The following is a 19,623-nucleotide window of genomic DNA, read 5'->3' as shown; positions in this document are numbered from 1 at the left end:
GTCATCACTACAGAAGTTTTATGGTAATCATCATGAACTCGTGGATCGTTACGGTGTATCCATCTGCGCTATGATAAGGGATTTGTTCATTGTGTCATAGGTTTCCTTTTTTCTTTCGACTTCCCCGGACTTGACTCGGCGGGTGTTTCTAGAAAAGCAGAGGACGCTTACCCTACCGGTGCACCTGGTTCATGCTCCCAGTTTTTAGTGGAGTCCGAGTTGCTCATTTACTTTTGTTATTTTGTATGTATGATTTTAGTTACTTTATGTTCTTTGTTGTGTTTGTCTGTTTTCCATGTCTGGTTTTTTGTCCCTGGATTACATTCTTTTGATTTCAGCTAGAATCTTGATTCCCTTGATTACTCTTTTAAGACTCTTATATAACAGGAAAATTGACATTGTGAATGAGTTTTACTATTTAGTGATACTATTCTATCAAAAATTTGCAACTTTGCAAATGCAGTATAATTGCAAACATATAAACGGTCGAAGGATCATGTATGAAATCCTAAGAAGAAGTAAACATCACAATTATCAATTTCCTGTTAGATTTATTTGATAAGACTGTAAAACCCATTTTTCTATATGGCGCAGAAGTCTGTGGCTTTAGTAATATTCATTGTGTTGATAGAGTACATCTTAAATTATTACTGAATTCGAAAATGACAACGCCAAATTGTATGATATACGGTAAACTTTGATGATATCCACTTGTTAAAATTATCTTCTGTTGCGTATAAGTTATTGCACATTACGCATTCACAAAATCGTCATATATTTCCTTGGTTAAACTTTGTAAAGGAGATACTACTTTCAAACAGGCTTATTTATAGGTTTTAGAAGGAAAAAGTTAAATGTAGAAATATCATAGGTTTCCAGACTTTTAAAAGACTTACTATTATCTACCTTATAACACTTTTGTCTTAACAAATTTCCACAACCTAAGTGCCACCACTAAATATAATAACAGGGATGAATCTGATCTGAGAATATCTCTTCAAATTCAACTAAAGATGTTATTTCTTTAATAATAGAAAGCTGACTTTGAAAGAAGGAAATTTCAGATGTGTATTTTTTTTATTATATATATATTGTATTTCAGTCAAAGAGTAACCAAGGGAACCAAGGTTATAGCGGTAATCAAAAGAATGCAATCCAGGGACAAAGACAAAACATGGAAAACGGACATACACAACAAAGTACATAAAGTATCTAAAATCATACACACAAAGTGACAAAAGCAAATCAGCAACTCGGACTCCACTAAAAACTGGGAGCAAGAACCAGGTGCACCGGTAGGGTAAGCGTCCTCTGCTTTTCTAGAAAAGTGTACCAATCATGTCATTTTCTTCAAACAGACAGTGTACGTTGTTTTGAGACATCTTTTCAAAATGGTTACTAACCATGAATACATACGAAAACAAGCGAAAACGTAATTTCACTACGTGAAGTGTATGACAATTTATGAAAAATGACCCAATTTTACTCAATGTCATTTGTCAAAAATATGTTCTTCATAGATTGAGAATACTGTCAAATAAGCTTTCAGGATGTTTACCCTTTGCTTCTATCACCACAGTTTGGCTGCTTGCCTAATTGTGTTGACTGGTATGAAAGTTCTACCTTACGGACGAGGCAAGATGGATTCATATAGATTTCATGTCTTAACGGATTAACAGCCCATTCTGCTTAGCACTTACCGGATTTTACTCACTTGCAACTTGATATGACGGATTCGTTGTTGGAGCAGGACATTTTTACCCTTTTGGAGCACATGATACCGTCCCATTTTTGTTTTGTTACCTTTCATATTGGAATCGCGTAAGTACTTTTGTGTGCTGGCTTGTTTCTAATATTCAGTAATTAATGTAATTGCATTTGATTATGTTACCGTACATATGGGTCATCTCTATTTCCAGTTTTCAAGTTTTGGTTCTGCCTTTGGATTCTGATGTCTCCGTATTGTCCTTTTATTTTGATGTTCCGGTATTTTTTTGCCGATATTTTATTTACTCTCATTTGAAAATATCAATTCATAAAAAAAATCAACATTATCATATTATGATTTAATTTCAACCATAAACCCGAATAATTCCAGACATTCAAGGTACATGTATTATCAAAAATAACTCATATCATTCCAGAATATCTTTGTTTTATTAACCATAACCCGAGTCTTTCCAGAATTCCTATGTTTTATTAACCATAACTCGAATAATTCCAGTACTGTTATGTATTACCAACCATAACTCGAATAATTCCAGATTTCATATGTTTTATTAACCATAACCCGAATAATTCCAGAACTGTTATGTATTATCAACCATAACTCGAATAATTCCAGAACTTCTATATATTTATATATATAGAAAGGTCTGAACAATTCCCAACGATGTAGTGGGACCATAGTGGGACTCGAACTCGTACCGCTGTGACATCTATGGCAACACCGCCTGCACAAAGTCCAGCGCCTTAGACCACGCTGTGACATCTATGGCAACACCGCCTACACAAAGACAACGCCCTAGACCACTATGGTCTAGGGCGCTGGACTTTGTGCAGGCGGTGTTGCCATAGATGTCACAGCAGTACGAGTTCGAGTCCCGCGGATGGAACGATAAAAAAAATTGCATCGCAAATTTGACAATTCTAACATCGTTGGGAATTTTTCAGACCTTTCTATACGTTTACACATCTTCCCTGTATCAATTTGATCCGATGGGGCAGTGTACGAATAGAATACACCGTGTACTAAGTTACAGCCCTAGATTAATCCACGAGGAGGAATGACCCGGTCAGCGAAAGCTATATTTTAATAGAGCGTAGCTGGTCGAGTGGTCTAGGGGCTGGACCTTGTGCAGGCGGTGTTGCCATAGATGTCACAGCGGTATGAGTTCGAGTCCCGCGGAGGGAACGACCAAAAATTTGCATCGCAAATTTGACAGTTCTAACATCGTTGGGAATTGTTCATACCTTTCTATACGTTTACATATCTTCCCTGTATCAATCTGATCCGATGGAGCAGTGTAGCGAATAGAGTTGTCACATTCTGAGACGTTTATATAGTACAGTGTCACCTTGTCTTATTTAGTAGGTTCACTTGAAGACATCAGTTTATTCTTCATTTTAATGTAAACCATAACTTGTGACAGGTGCTCTTCATGTCCTACTTAACGTAATCTGCTTTCTAACTGTTTAACCTTGAAGATTTCAATCTGTTCCTACCTCACTCCATAACACTTAACCTAGCATTTGATTTACATTTAGTGTTAAAAAGCAGGCTTTGTCTTTAGCTAGCATTAGTCTGTTACCCAACTTGGCTTTTAAAGCAAAAAAGCCATTGTGTCATTTTCTATACAAGATAGTTTTAAAATTGACCATGTGATACCACTTCTCTGGTTGTTAGTATGCCACGGTACTCCTTTTTACCCAGATTATTTTTTCCAGGAATTAGATAGTCCATAAAATTGCAATCTCCAATATTAATGAACTTTTCTGGAATCATTTGATTTCGGTTTGTCTCAGGTTTCTTGAAATTTGTCTTCCCTTTGTACACTCATGTTACTTTTGGACAAATCGTCTTCTCAGTTTTATTGCTTTTGTTATTATTGATTTCTGAAATATTTCAATTTATGCAAAATGAGATTGTTCGCACTCAAAACCAAAAGTTCATATTCATCAGGTTTTCAACCTCTAGATAATTTGTTTATCTGGTCAGACAATCCATGTTCACTAGAAAAGTTAACTTCGACGAGTTATTGGCCAATGTTTGGCTGTTCACCTATCGCTAGATAAGTTAACTTTGACGAGTTACTGAACAATGTCTGGCTGTTCACCTATCGCTAGGTGATTTACCTTTGACGAGTTACTAACCAATGTTTGACTGTTCACCTATCGCTAGAAAGTTAACATTGACGAGTTACTGACCAATTTTTGGCTATTCACCTATCGCTAGATAAGTTAACTTTGACGAGTTACTGACCAATGTCTGGCTGTTCACCTATCGCTAGATAAGTTAACTTTGACGAGTTACTAACCAATGTTTCGCTGTTCACCTATCGCTACAAACAAGAAAGCATTACAAATGTTTCATTGTTTCCTTGCTACTATATAATTCTTAAGTAGTAGTAACCACGTGTTTGCTCAAGAAGATTTTAAAATCAAAACTATTAAAGGAATGAAGACAAAGTTGATAAGGATGGATATAAATACAGAAATAACGAAATCTGGCTGCAATGAAAAATTCCAAGTAAATTGACAAACTAGATAAAGTATTATACATGTAACAGACTAAATGAAGAAAGAAAGTAATGAAAATCATATGAACCAGGATTCGAGCGGTAATCAAACAGATTTGCCCCAAGGATAACGACTAGACAAAGTAAATAGGCTTAGACAACAAAGAACATGCATGAACCAAAATAATAAGTACAATCAAAATTAAACTAAATGAGTAACCTGGAAACCACTGAACTATGAACCAGATGCACCGAAAGAGTAAGCGTCCTCTACTTTTCCTACAGAAACACATGTCTCTATTACATTTGAAACATTCGTTAAGTTCTTTATGTGATTTCGTGTCAGTTTTTTTAACACAAGAAGAAAATGACGAATAGAACAAAATCAACCCTTATAGTGAGGATGAACACATAATGTCGACAATGTCAAGCCCAGAAACGCGAGGGTAGAACTTTATTTGTATAGGGGTGTCTAAAATATTAATTAAACAAACATCTACTCCATGAGCTTTCTGTAAGAGACTTGGCAAACATTTTCATAAAATGCAAGCTCTCTAAAAAAGTAATTGAAGCAAGATAAAAGCATGATACACATGTGCAAACAAATTACCAGGTGACGATACTAAATCATACATTGATGCTATAGCTGATGAAAACTACCAATTTTAGTTAAGCTAAATTTGCATACTATATATATTATACAATGTCATAAACAGTTTTACAAATTTATCTTGATGGTTCTTTTTCACATATGTAAGCCCTTTTATTTCCACAGCCATCATCATTCATTAACCGACTTGTGGGCTGTATTGCAACACAATCCTCAGAAGGATCATAACCGTTCGGTTCGTTTTCACTCCAAAACATGTAGGTGGCGTTGACATCGCGACACGTGTGATCGACTATCCATCGACCTTCCTCTTGTTTGTCTGAAATACCCACCCAGGTGTTTTCACCTGAAATTATAGAAATATGATAAGTGAGTCGCCACTGATTTGTTAGTCAGTAGAAGACTTTACATTATTCCATTTTAGGTCAGGTATTATGTTTTCATGTAACATGATTCTAATTTGATGTTGTTAGATCTTCTAAGTGTACAATTCATATTCTCCTGCGCATGCATAGATGTACATTTGCTAGCATACACAGCTAAACCCGATCTCTTTATGTGAGTTATTATAGAGCTTCGCAGATTCATAAGTAGTGCCCATTCCTTGAAAATTTATCTTTTAGAATGATACGTACGGTGTCTCCACAAATAATCGTCAAATTGCAAAAAAAAATAGGGCCGGATAAAAGGAAAACAAAGGGCCGAATTCAAACGTACCTAAACATAAGCTTATTGTTGTAAATGATTATTATTGAACTCATTGATTTTTTTTAAATTCACCATTCTGATTATGAAGATCATTATAAAAATACACACCATATTCATTATGCATCGCAGTAGTGCGGCAGTTTGCGTAATATTCAGGTTCGATGTCGGTTTACACGGAACGCACAATACTCTCCGACATCCGACATACTGCGTAATTGAACAACAAACTACTATTTGGACTTTCCCAGTTTCTAAATTCTCAAGTCGAAATTAAATTTATCGACCTCCACGTCAAATCATTCAAACTTAAGCCGTCACACTCATTGAAATAAACCACCTCCTTAGATGCATGCCACTCTCAACTAGCTATATTCCTCAGTTGATGAGCTTTATAGAGCAAGTGCTACAAGTCAAGACACATTTGTCATTAAAAGTGCATAGTTTCTTAGGCACGTAGTTCAAGACACACGGACATTAACAAAAACGCCAAAGTCTTAGAATAAAACTTCAACAATTGTGTCTAGTGCAGATACAAGCCATGCACTTTTAAGGCCCTGGAGTGCCTGGAGCTCCATGTAAATATTTGGATCCCCCAGGGCCTGCATGAAATATTTGAAGACCGCTTCAGCATTCCTCTTTATATTTCATTTCTATGATGGATGAATATTTATATTCTCGCAGGGTTTTCATTTCTATCTCAACATTGAATAGTTTATTATGCGTCAATAAAGAGACAACTTTAATATATCGAAAATGAATGACTGGTTGCATAGAAATAAACAGGTACTGATAAGTGGTTAGAGCTCAACTGTTTTGAATTGGATCGTTGTTAATACAAATGTACAGTACTACTTAATCAGCATATTTTGTTCACAGTAAAAGGTTTTTTTTGTGTTTTGTTTTTTTGTGTTTTTTGTGTTTTTTTGGTTTTTTTTTGGGGGGGGGGATTGATTATTGGCGTAAATAACATAGAATTAAATTTTATATATTAGAAATACATGTAAAATGGACCTAACTATCTATATTTGAACCTAAATGTAGTTTGCCAATGATACTATTTTACTGTGGCAGTGTAAGATAATTGCAGATGCTATCAGGCCTTACAAATCTAAAGGCTCTGATGACTGCTGTATCAATTTTGATCTTCGATCTTAATTGATAACCAGACAGGAGGTGATTCATGCATGTTAAAAACCCACTGAACTCACTTTTATTTCTTGTTCAGAAACAGTTACTGATGACGTAACCAGTCTTAGTTTTGCATCTGCACGTTGCGCCTTTATATATATATAAAAAAGAAGACAAACGAAATTGTTAATGCAAAGGTCTTTTTGTTTGTAAAATCTCCTCAGGGCAATGATAGTTTTTAATGTTCAGTATTTTTTTGTTTGTAAAATCTTCTCAGAGCTCATGTTATACCGTTTATAACATTGACCTTAAGTGTCAGTAGCAATATCTGTAAGAATAATTGAGTACCATTCCACATAAAATTCAGACACTGCCAATGGAAAAGTGATTCATGATTCATGAAAACCACCAAACAAACGATGCTTTTCAGTCTACATATCTATATTTTCACATAACGATAATTGTTTCAGTATTCAGATATGCCCTTTTGAGAAAGAGTAATCAAGGGAACCAAGGTTATAGCGGTAATCAAAAGAATGTAATCCAGGGACAAAGACCAGATATGGAAAACATACATTTATCACCAACTAGAATCAAACAAGTTAAACAAAGTCAAAGACAATAAATTTTGCAAAGTGTCAACTTCGTGTACAATCTATATAGATTTTTTTTATCTCGAAAGCGCAATAACCAAATGGCAAACTAAAACTGGTTGTGTGGTCTGTAATAGTTTCTGAACTAGAAATTTAAGTGATCAGTAACTATTTCTGTGTATTTTTTTACGTGTATGAATCACCTACTGCCAGATGCTGACAAAGACCACTATCTATCTACGTTATCACTTTTGTTTGACTACCTGTACCACCGGAATGCTTTTATAAAGACATTATTTATAGCTGATTTGATCCGAAAGAAAGAATATCGTTTGGCTAGATATTTTAATCTAAGTTTCCGCTATAAAGATGACGTACTATCTTTAAACAATCCTAATTTCGGGGATTTGATACATCGCATCTACCCAAAGAACTTGAGATAAAGGATACTACAGACACTGTGAAGTCATATCTTGACCTACACTGAAAAAATCGATGGTAAAGGAAAACTATTGACCAAACTTTACGACAAACGTGATAACTTTTCATTCAGCATTGTCAACTTTCTTTTCATCTGTGGCAACTTATCCCTTTTGGGATTCAGTGTCCGGAGCTATTTTCTGACTTGGCCGCCCACTAAATCCCTTATCAACGCCGCAAATTTCATTCTGGAAAATTTGAAAATTTTACCTCACCTCGGAACAGAACGTTTTACATCACATTCTTCACTGGGCACACTCAAACAAGGTAGGGGCTCGATTTTATATACATTTTTCTCCTTGAATAATATTGGTTTATGATGTTTACTGCCATATTTTAGCAGATACAGCCAAACGTTTTTGCGATCGTTTCGTTTCAATCGGGCGCCGCCATTATTGTTTATATTGAAAGTAGATCACGTGCCTCAGTATGAATACGAGATGCGTTATAGTCTGTTTCTTACTTTCACTTTGACAGTGCCTTACATGACACCGGGAGCGGACGCTGCTTATTAATAGCATAAAAGGTTTTAACGGAGTACTATGGTTGTATATTTTTTTAGGGGGATATATACTTTTATTGTTATTATCAAATAGGGGGGTTGGTTCTTTTTTCTTTTAGTTTTGTATGTGCCCCAATAATTTTTTACACAATTATTAGCCTTCTGGGTTCTCATTTTATTTATTTTGTGACTGGGGGACTATTTTTCCTTTTGTATTTGTTTCAGATGTGCCTGCTCTATTTTTATTGTTATTTTTGATTATTTTATTTATTTTTAGTTATTTTAGGGGGTTTCTCCATTTTATTTTTTAATTTTTTTTTTTTTTTTTGGGGGGGGGGGTTCTTTAGTTGTGTTTAAGTTTTTTAGTTCCACAATATTTCTACTATGTTATATTTAGGTTTTGTTTTGGGTGGTAGTCCACAGGGGGAGGGGATAGTATTATTATTTAAGTGCGTCTATTTTGCCTTCTTTTTGTTGGGGTGCTATTTTGTCCTTATTGTCCTGGTGTGGGTGCTGTTTTTAAATTCAGGGGAAGGCTATTTTTTTTATGTGGCAGCTTTACACTGACCTGGGGGTTTTATTTTGACTGTACCAATCAGTATTATCCATGTTGCAATAAAGATAGTTTGTTTTGTTTTGTTTTGAACATTTTTGGGGAGTTTGTTTGCTTTAATGTGGATTCTTTCTTTGTACTTAACAAATTTTGTCATCAAATCATGTAAGAGGAGGGTAAACTGTTTTACCCTTGTCCATGTTACCATAACAATTTTTTCCACCATAGTTTTCTTGGCCACATCACAGTGGCTTGAAATTTAACACATTCTTCCTGTAGGACCTGTATGTTGTATGGTTGGATCTATTTTGGGAAAAAAAATCAACAATAACTTACTGCTTACCAAGGACTTTGTTTATTTTCTTTATATCGTGATTGAAACCGGGAGTATCACTAGAGTGCCATCACTCACAGATTTTTTTTTAAATATATTTTTGTTGATGGGTGAGAATCAAATTTTAGAAGAGATTTAAATTCTTTCTATAAAGAGTTGATATTTTTGTGAAGAAAATCTTTCAGTTCATTCCAAAAATATAGTGAAAAATGGCATTTGAAACAGAAAGCTGACAGTACCCAAAATCACTTACATAAGTTACAATGTATGTTCCATCTATACAAAGCAGATATGGCAACAAGAACACATTCCTTACATGTAGTTGACATTTAAAAGAAAAACTTAAATCTTTTTAGAGTAGGGAAACGTGAATCTTTTGAGATACCCTTTATCTACAGAATCATGTGTCAACTCTTGCTTTAGGCACAGTATTTATTGAAGAACTTTTTTGTGAATGTAGTGAAATTCTTATTTTGTTTTGTTCTTACCATATACACAGCAGACAGCTACATGTATTTCAAGGTTATGTTGTAAAGGAAACTCAATATGCAATATATGTTGTGACATGAATACACTTGACAGAAACTCAATTGGATTTGGAAAAGTTGGAATATTTATTACACTGGCTCATTAGAAAGCTAAGACACTATATCATTGTATTTCAATACTAGTTTTCAAAAACTTGTTTTAGGGACAGTATTTGAATAAAATTGCCAAATGCCGGTGAAATGGGAGAGAAAATATGATATTTCGAAAAATCTCCCTTTTTATGACAAACTTATTATTGTCATATTGAAACTGAATAATAAGCACATGAATTGAGCAGATATGTTGGATGTATTGGTAATTAAAACAAAAGTTCCAACATATATATTGAACGCCGTTTATATGCTAAAAAATTAACATTTTAGTTCATGTTGAAGTTTTTTTTTCCATTTGATGGGATGGCAGTTTTTCACCTAACTTGACTTGGAAAAGTTCAAATATTTATTACTTGGGCTCATTTGGAAGCTAAGACCACTATAAATGCACTGTTTTACCCACAGGTTTGTCTGAAAGTACGGTATTCTGAAACAAATGACAATAACTGGTGATGTACATGTAGAAGGAATTCTGAAATTCTGAAAATTCCTATTTTTTTTCATTTTTGTAGTAATTGTCTCCCAAAAGGAAATCGCCCCGTGCAGGTCCGGGTGTTAAAAGAATAGGCCTGCAGCAGCACTAAGCTTGTCGTACAAGGCGACTTAATAGTGCTCAGAAACCTAGCCGGGGGCTAGGGCGCTCTGCCCACAGGGCAACTGAGATGTGTGCCTCAGGTGGTGGAATGGGGTACCCCTGGCGTGTTACATGCTGGGGTTGTCAGGCTATAATACGGAAAACCTGACCGCAAACCATAGTGGTGCACCATGTTGGGAAAGATCCCACGTTCCTCGCACGTTAAAGAACCCTACTGTGGTATTTTCGGAGTAGGAACCATAGGGCTCCGCCACAGGAGGCTAAATTGGCCGACCCTACCCACCTCTCCCCATTTCCAGTGGCAATCAAAATTTGTCAACCCCATTATCCTTGTGTCCCATCCCTTTTTTCATTTCATCATCATTTCATGTTCATTTTATCATCCATTTCATGCTCATCGTCTGAATATAGCTGAAATATTGCTGCTCGGACGTTAAACCCCAACAAACAAACAAACAAACAAACCAAAAGGAAATCCAAGTGTCAGAATTGATCAGATATGTTGGATAAATCATTATTAAAACTATGAATACCTAAAAAAAAGTACAAAAAGTAAGGAATATTTCAATCAGTAACTATACAGACATTTAATGTTAGTATGAAATAATGAAGACCAAAATCTGAAAAAAAATATATCGAAAAATAAAGATAACTAGAAGTTCAATAAAGAGCCTGAATTGTTCACCTGGCTTGGTTTTTTTTTTTGTATAACTGGCCATGTTTTTTTCTAGGATAAAAATTCCTAACACTCATACCTAAGGAACAATTAATCAACTTTCATTGAATTCTATTCAGTAGTTTCTGAGGAGAATTTTTTTTCGAAAGTAATAACATTAAAAATTATATAAAAAAAATGTCAATAAATGGCAAAAATGTCAACACGGCTATATTCGATTCACACAAAATTGTTTAGGAAATGTACGATAAAAACCTCTGTTTGATCCCTTTGTTCCATTTTAAGTTGGTTCCCTTGATTACTCCAAGTTATATTTGCCTACATATCAAAAAATCTCCACATCAGATCAAGACAAAATTCATATCAAATTTGGTTCTAATTTGTCCAATGGTGTGACAGTATCAAAGAAGAAACTTTGATGGACGACAATGACAGACGTTAAGTGATTGCAATGGCTCAACTAGCTTAAATAGCTAAAATACAATAAAATATAGCCCCCCCTCCCCCAATATAATAACCCGGCAATGTAAAGCAACCATATCTGATAAAACACCCCCCCCCATTATAACCAGGCAACTTAAAGCAGCCACATCTGAGAAAATAGCCCCCCTTTTGAATTTCAAACCAACAGTCACACCTGAACAGTAAGGATTAAATAACAAAAACAAAAAGAAGGTGAAACAGACACAACTGAAAAAATAACAATTATCCCTCCCACCCCCCCAAAAAAAATAAAATATATAAAAATAAAAAAAAATAAAATAAATATTGTAGAACTGTTGAAGCACATAATGAAAACTTTAAAAAAAAAATGAAATAGAGACCCCTTGTTATAACAAAGAAAGTTATCTGATAAAATCCAAGAAAAACAGACCCCCAATAAAAATATATTACTCAAAGTCTAATCTAAAAAATAAGCAAAGAAAAATACCCCATTAAAAATAAAACAAAACAAAACACATTAAAATAAAAGTATTTCCTACCCAAAAAAATAAACAGCAATAGTACTCCGTTAAAACCTTTAATGCCATTAAGCAGCAGCGTCCGCTCCCGCCCGGTGTCATGTAAGGCATTGTCAAAGTGAAAGTAAGAAACAGACTGTAACTCATCTCGTATTCAAACTGATGCACGTGATCTACTTTCAATATAAACAAAAATGGCGGCGCCCGATTGAAACGAAACGATATCGCTAAAACTTTTGGCTGTATCTGCTAAAATATGGCAGTAAACATCATAAACCAAGATTATTCACAGAGAAAAATGTATATAGAATCGAGCCCCTACCTTGTTTGAGTATGCCCAGTGAAGAATGTGATGTAAAACGTTCTGTTCCGAGGTAAGGTAAAATTTTCCAATTTTCCAGAATGAAATTTGCGGCGTTGATAAGGGATTCAGTGGGCGGCCAAATCAGAAAATAGCTCCGGACACTGAATCCCAAAAGGGATTACTGTGGCAACATCCCTTCAGTACGTGCGTATGGAGTATTCATATCAAAACTCATACGTAATGCCAGAGCTTGCCGAAACTACGCAAACTTTTTGTATCGCGCTAGAACTCCAACAAATAGGCTTCTTGAACAGGGTTATGTTGCCACAAGATTGAAGTCATCACTACAGAAGTTTTATAGTTGTCGTCATGAACTCGTGGATCGTTATGGTGTATCCATCTGCACCATGAAAACTTATTTATTCAACGGGTCATAGTTTTCCTTTCCTCGTTTGTGTACCCCGGACTTGACTTTTTATGAGCAACTCGGTGGGTGTTTCTAGAGAAGCAGAGGACGCTTACTCTACCGGTGCACCTGGTCCATGATCCCAGTTTTAAGTGGAGTCAGAATTGCTCATTTGCTTTTGTTACTTTGTTTGTATGATTTTAGTTACTTTATGTTCTTCGTTGTGTATGTCTGTTTTCCATGCCTGGTCTTTGTCCTTGGGTTGTATTCTTTTGATTACCGCTATAACCTTGGTTCCCTTGATTACTCTTAAAAAACCATTTTAGTGAAACGAGTTATAATAGTACGAATAATTCAGGAAGAACAATTTCTATCAAAATAATATATTTTTAAACATTCTTTTGATATTAAAATGCCAGTATGGATAGACAATTTAAATGTCAATTTAACACTGGGAACCTTAAAATGTAAATGCACTTATTCATTTTTTTTTAAAGTTTGCCTGATCCATACAATAATTTGTATCTCAGTTCTAAGATTTATGATAAAATAGACTACTATAAATTGTCCTAACTGTGCAGCAATATACCTTCTTCATATGGTGCTTTATTTATTTGCTAGAGTAAGTACTAACTACTCTGATTTATTTGATAACCTTGGTTACTCTTTAAACACTATAAATATCTGCGTAACAGACTCCTGAATCAATGTTATCCGGAAATGCGTCTCAAAAGGCCTCTTACCAAATTATTTTTAAGATATCAGTCCTTGGTTGGAAAATACTCAGTTTCCTCCAAGACTACGAGTAGTGATTGCTTCTTGTAAATTATTCTTTGTACTGATATGACCATCGATTCGCCGATTATAACACGATACCATGCAAATGCTATTTAATCATCACCGGTATATTCACACCGCAATAGAAGAGGGAGGTTTGGCGCGCTGTAAAACCTAGATTTAACCCACTATGTCGTTTGAATTGCCTGTACCAAGTCAGGACTATTATGGTACCAGCTACTCCGGTGACGTACTATCTATTTTTGCCAGATTTATTTTGGATTTGACTTTATTATGGATCAGAATAGTGTTCGGTAATTTTGTTGTTAACCTTATTTGTACTAAATAATAATTTGAATTGAAAATTGAAACAGTGTCTTACAATACATACTTTTTGAACAAGTCAGGTTTGTCTGAAAGAATTCTTTTTCAGGTAGTGAATCTATACTGATGAGATAAGATTGGAATCCCTCACATCTTGTCTGTAATAACAAAGAAAAAAGGAACAGATATGGTGAAACGAAACAAATGCACCATCATATAACCTCTATAAAATACTAAATGCTTACAGAGATCACCAGAAGGTATAAAGTGTAAACACACCTCCAAGTAAGATCTGAAGGACCCCGATAACAAAAGTTACAAAATCAACGGTAACGGAACGATGACACTCATTCAAAATAAACTAAAAAGTGAAATAACTACGCGAATTAATAAACAACATCGACATTACGGCGAAATCATTCATTTCTAACCAAGTATCATGATGCAAGCGAAACATACAAATTTGAAGTAGTGGACAAACATAAAAAATAGACAAAATTAAACATCCGAAATCGGTGATAATGAAACACTTTGAAAGGGAACGAGGGAGGGCTATAGAAACAAGGACTAATCTTTTTATTTATGTAAGTACAGACTATCTTTAACGATCTGCTACTTACTGAATTATCCTAGAAGTATTTAGAAGTGTTGAAATAATTTTTTTTTTCACAGCGAAAACACACTTTCGGGAATTGAGGAAATAAGTACACATAAAAATATTGTTCACGTCAAGTTTTGTGAACTTAACATGGTATTAAAGTATTTCACATGAAATCTAATGAAAAAAGGATCCACTCTCTGATATACTTTTTCGCTGTACTTGTATTCACGTTGTAGTTCAATCAGTTATACAAAATCATGGTCTCGTATTTCAGAACACAAATAGGAAAATTTAAAGCAAAAAAGGCCTTCAGTGCCTGAATTTTCATAGAAATCTATAGTACAACCGTCACTGTAAATGTGAATGTGCAAGGAATTGGTTGGAAGTACTTTTCTATAAATGTTGACCCAAGTCCTCTATGTCCACAATACGCGGTATATTAGTGAAGTAAACTTTCCATTTTAATGTGAGTTCTGGTAATTGGGAATGAAGCAAGGTGATGGGGTGTAAGGCAATGGTGCATGCCTCACATGGGGAAATCGGGAATCTAAATGAATTAAGCATACAATAGCAAGAAACAGAGCTTTGCTTTAAGTGTAAATTAAATAAAGAGTAATCAAGGGAACCAAAATTCTAAATAGATAACCAATAACCAAATAAATTACTTATATGTATAATCGACGATAAGTACGTATTGAAAAAGTTAATATGAATAGTAATAGGGCAACGGAAGTAAGGAACGAGACAATATAGGGAAAGGGGGAATAGAGCAACTGGAATGGGAAATAAGGCGATTGGGCAATGGGGATGGTACAGGGCCTTAGTGCCAACAGGTAGAGGTATCGAAACATGGGAAAATAAGGGAAAGGGAATACAGATTGGAGAAATAGGGAACGATACAATTGGAAATGGGTCGTGTTGGAATTAGGCGAAGGGAATAAGGAATTTTTCGTGTTAGAATAGAGCAATAGGGCAATTTAGAACGGGGCCTTTGGGCATTGGAAATATGGCAACCGGATATGGCAAAGATGCCTGGGAGAATATGGCTACGAGAAGTGGGACCGATGGAATAGACATGGTATAATAGGGCAACGCGAATGGGAAACAGGGCAATGAGGCTTTGGAAATAATACCAGGGGAAATGGGACATGCGTGAATGGAATTCACGCCATAGTATCCTATTTATAGTGGATATTTATGTCTTTATCAATTCATCGGCAATGCTGTCGTTGACATAAAATACAAGCCTGAGGTGCGACCTATGATCTCCGTTAATTATTCTTCAATGTTATTGGTCAATTCATAAATTATTTTAATTCTAGTCAAGTAACATCTCGGAGTGGCCGTTGTTTAAATGTTATGTTTTAAATTAATTTGAATGTTTTCAGTAATAGTATTACCTTTGCCTCAATCCAAGTGACCTGTTTCTGACATTCAAGGAGGTAACAGTGACCTTCAAAAAGCTGCCAATTAGGTTGACAACTCGTAAACGGGGTACCTGGAATAATTGACATCTAATTCAATCAAATTTTAGAATATTTGTTTTTATCTAAGATGCTATAAATCCGAGCAAAATTTTCACCATCAAATCTTTGTATATGGACACACTACTTTGAAGAATATTGAACCAATATAACTGTAAACATATTTATTTTTAATTCAAGGTGTACTAATTTTTGCTTTTTTCGCGGTGGACAGATTAGCGCGGTAATAGTTCCCTCGATTTTTTAACACATTGAAACGATTATCATTCTTTAAAACCAAGAATATTAATACCTGCGAACATGCCCTCTTGACAGAAAAGTTAATAAGCTTACAGAGTTCAGTTTCAAACTTAGTGTGTATATACATATTCAAAATGTGCAACTCTTGTTTTAGGATAATCAATGAAAAAATAAGAGTCTAGCGAAAATCAAAAGAATGTAACCCAGGAACAAAGACCAAACATGAAAAACAGACACACATAACAAAGAACATAAAATAATCAATATAATACGTACAAAGTTACAAAAGTAAATGAGTAATATTAGCCAGTTTCGATAAAAAAAAGAAGTACGCTTTCATAAGTATTTGCGGTAACCCATACTATTGGTTTTTGAATAAGCTTTATACATATTGAAGATATTTAATTACTGACGCATATATGATTATGACGCACTGAGGTCCAGATTTGTAATCGGTGTTATTTCTTTATATAAATACAATATGTTAAACAGTCGACCTACTGGTGAAGTATATTACTGCACGCATTGAAAACGCTTAATACTAACATAAAATGATTTCGACATATTTTTGCTTTCATTTAGACAACTCAGGTTTCGTATTAGATCTTTAAACGTTGGACCAATAACTTTGATTTTGAAATATGTACTATGTTTTTTTTTCCAAATCAAACATACTTTTCCCTGAGATAAAATCAAACCAAGTCATAAACTAGTTCTTGACTATCCACACTAATTTTGTCTATTAGTGAAATTAGTACACTGATGTCGCCGAAACATATTGAAGCATAAAAATAAAAAACACAGTTCAGAGATAAATATGTACCACAAAAATCCCCAAAAATCATTTGTAACGCAGTGTTAACTAGACAAACGCGCGATATGATTGATGTTGAAGATCAGCTGATTCTTACTGTTGTGAATAGTTTCTTTATTTCTGAGTTTCAATTATCTTTTATTTATGAACCAAAGACGGTAACATTATTTCCCACAATTTGTAACGTAATAATTGCTACGTCGCCAGCGGAAGTGGCAACTCTTATATGGAACATCTAGAAACTAAACGTATAGAAAGTTGATCGTCTTATAGTTGTCTTTCACCGCTCAACATTCCTTAAAAATTACTATACTTTGTGTAATTGCCGTTTTCGTGCTAAGAATATATACTCGATACTTTGCATTCTTATGTGGTATTTGTAATCTATGATCATGACCGACTAAGGGATTTCTTAACGTCCTTGGCTATTAGTTGTTCATGGAAATCATTTATGTATTAAAGTAAGCGAAACATTTGTATAAAAAATCACATCAGCAACTTATTTTTTTTTTAAATAGATGAAATGTAACCCTCCCCCCCCGCGGTACCTTCTCTTTCTATGTAGTAATGTATTCGGAAGAGATGTTATTTTATTGGCGTTTTGTTGTTTCAATACCTTAGTCGACTGCGTTTGCGTAAAAAATCGTGTCTGTACGTAAGTGAAACCTTCTATAATGATCACAGTATTTACCCCACAGTACCTTAATTATATGTTGTAAAGCAATATTCGGAAGAGAGCTTATGTAAGTAAAAGGGGTATTAAAAAGTGACATATATTTTTTGATAGTTGCATTTCTATTCCTTAATTGAACATGATTTTAGTTCAAATAATTTATCTTTAAAAGTATTCGATAGGTTTTCAATGTTATACACCTGTGTGCTAGTCAACAATTTTATCTATTAAATGAAAAGTTAGGACTCCGCGGTTCCCCTGTTCATCTCAATTGGAAGCGGTTAAAACATTTCTGCGGAGGGGTTATTTAAGTTTACACTCTGTGTAAATATCTTTTAAGAACCTTGAATATTTATATTGATATGTATTTTTGTATATATCTTCTAATATATCATGTGATGTACGATTGAAAGAGAGATACTTGATTTGTTAACTTAATCAAATAAGAAGTAGATATAGGAAAAACAAGACAGCACACAAAAACTAAAGCACTTGCAATATGAACTTCTTCGCCATGCTGCAAGTGAATACGCAAGAGTAATCAAGGGAACCAAGGCCATAGCGGTAATCAAAAGAATGTAATCCTGGGACAAAGACCAGACATGGAAAACAGACATTCACAACAAAGAACATAAAGTAACTAAAATCATACATACAAAGTTTATCCCCGACAACATTGTGTAGAATATGAAAACCAAAATTACCTTTGCGATGACTAGTCTTGTCCCTCATAATTATGCTTGATCCCACATTTTCCGTTCTGACTGGACAACAGTCTGAGTACAGAGTACAATCACTACTGATTATGTCATAGTTTGCACTGCAGCAATCAACAGTAGCTGCACAAAATGCTACACAACGAACAAATGGCACTGAAGGTTTTGTATAGATGTGCGATGACCTCAATACGTCAACTGTGCGGTTTGGGTCAACAAAGTAGTGAAATAAGTTGCAGTTTGCCACGAAGAAATTAGTCAGTAATATCAATATCTGGAAATATCGTACTAACACTGTCATAATCATCCTAGATGCATATTCAATAAAAGATATAAACCTAATAAATACTAGAGAAAGAAGCACTCTTATATTAATTTTGATATTTCTATTTCGTATCAATAAAACTCCTGAAAAATGGCAAATAAAATGAAAATATCGAGTGTTATTACACAAAGTGAAAATGTTCTTATCACAACAGAGTAATTTCTGTCGTCTAAGCATTATCCACACTCCATTTTTTCCTCGAAACAGATGTTAATGTATGTCTACTAATAAATAAAACTTAAACGAAGTGAAATTCGATAAATTATTTAATTTACCTGTTATGAAAATATTCTTCAATTCGCTACACAGAAAAATTATTAACTATAAAATATCTTGGTATGCTTACCCTAAATCAACTTGGTCTCGAAAGAACTTTTTTAATTGGTAAAAACCTTGATTCCAATGTATCATATTGTGGAAAAAAATATTGTTTTATTTTTTATTGAACATTAACCCCGTGTCACTTTTAAAATGTATCACACTTGAATTTTATCCAGAAACATATTTATCAGATATGATAAGAAGGAATTGGTTTTCTAAAAGGAAATAAGCTGTGGGTACCTCCTCTGGTTGACCTGCATCTTCATTGTCTATTATGTGACAAATTTTATAACACACTCAAAGGGAAACCAGCAATAACATAGTCAAAATACCATTCGGAATAGTCATATATATATATATATATACATATATTTCATTATTATATGAAAATCCTATGATAATTATTGTTTGAAAGTCGTGTGATCAGGGTCTAAACTAGAGGGGGAAATGAGCAAAAACTTCTCCTTGATTGTGATCAGGGTCTAAACTAGAGGGAAAAATGAGCAAAAACTTCTCCTTGATTGTGATCAGGGTCTAATGTAGAGGGATAAATGAGCAAAAACTTCTCCTTGATTGTGATGAGGGTCTAATCTAGAGGGAGAAATGAGCAAAACTTCT

The 19,623-nt window shown here is 34.5% G+C and overlaps 1 protein-coding gene across 1 annotated transcript; it reads right to left on the bottom strand.

The window, feature by feature from the left end:
- Positions 1-2,550: 2,550 nt before the first annotated feature.
- LOC148618057 (CD209 antigen-like protein C) lies at positions 2,551-18,728 on the bottom strand. Its single transcript, XM_088585906.1, has 4 exons — positions 18,348-18,728; positions 15,833-15,930; positions 13,899-13,989; positions 2,551-5,194 (listed from the first exon to the last, which is right to left on the bottom strand). Exons 1-4 carry the CDS (start codon positions 18,664-18,666, stop codon positions 4,965-4,967), a joined length of 738 nt encoding a protein of 245 aa, XP_088442032.1. The 5' UTR covers positions 18,667-18,728; the 3' UTR covers positions 2,551-4,964.
- Between the last annotated feature and the right edge of the window lie 895 nt (positions 18,729-19,623).

The sequence above is a fragment of the Perna viridis genome, chromosome 5, assembly GCF_037379345.1.
Source record: "Perna viridis isolate PV_CMFRI_1.1 ecotype Kerala chromosome 5, ASM3737934v1, whole genome shotgun sequence".
Classification (NCBI taxonomy): Eukaryota; Metazoa; Mollusca; class Bivalvia; order Mytilida; family Mytilidae; genus Perna; species Perna viridis.
This window is presented reverse-complemented; position numbering and strand designations above follow the sequence as displayed.

Coding starts and splice junctions, on each gene's coding strand:
- LOC148618057 (XM_088585906.1), bottom strand. CDS start 18,666: ATGATTATGACAGTGTTAGTACGATATTTCCAGATATTGATATTACTG. Junction 13,990..15,832: donor TCACTTGGATTGAGGCAAAG/GTAATACTATTA, acceptor TTGTTATTACAG/ACAAGATGTGAGGGATTCCA. Junction 5,195..13,898: donor AAACCTGACTTGTTCAAAAA/GTATGTATTGTA, acceptor CTATAATTTCAG/GTGAAAACACCTGGGTGGGT.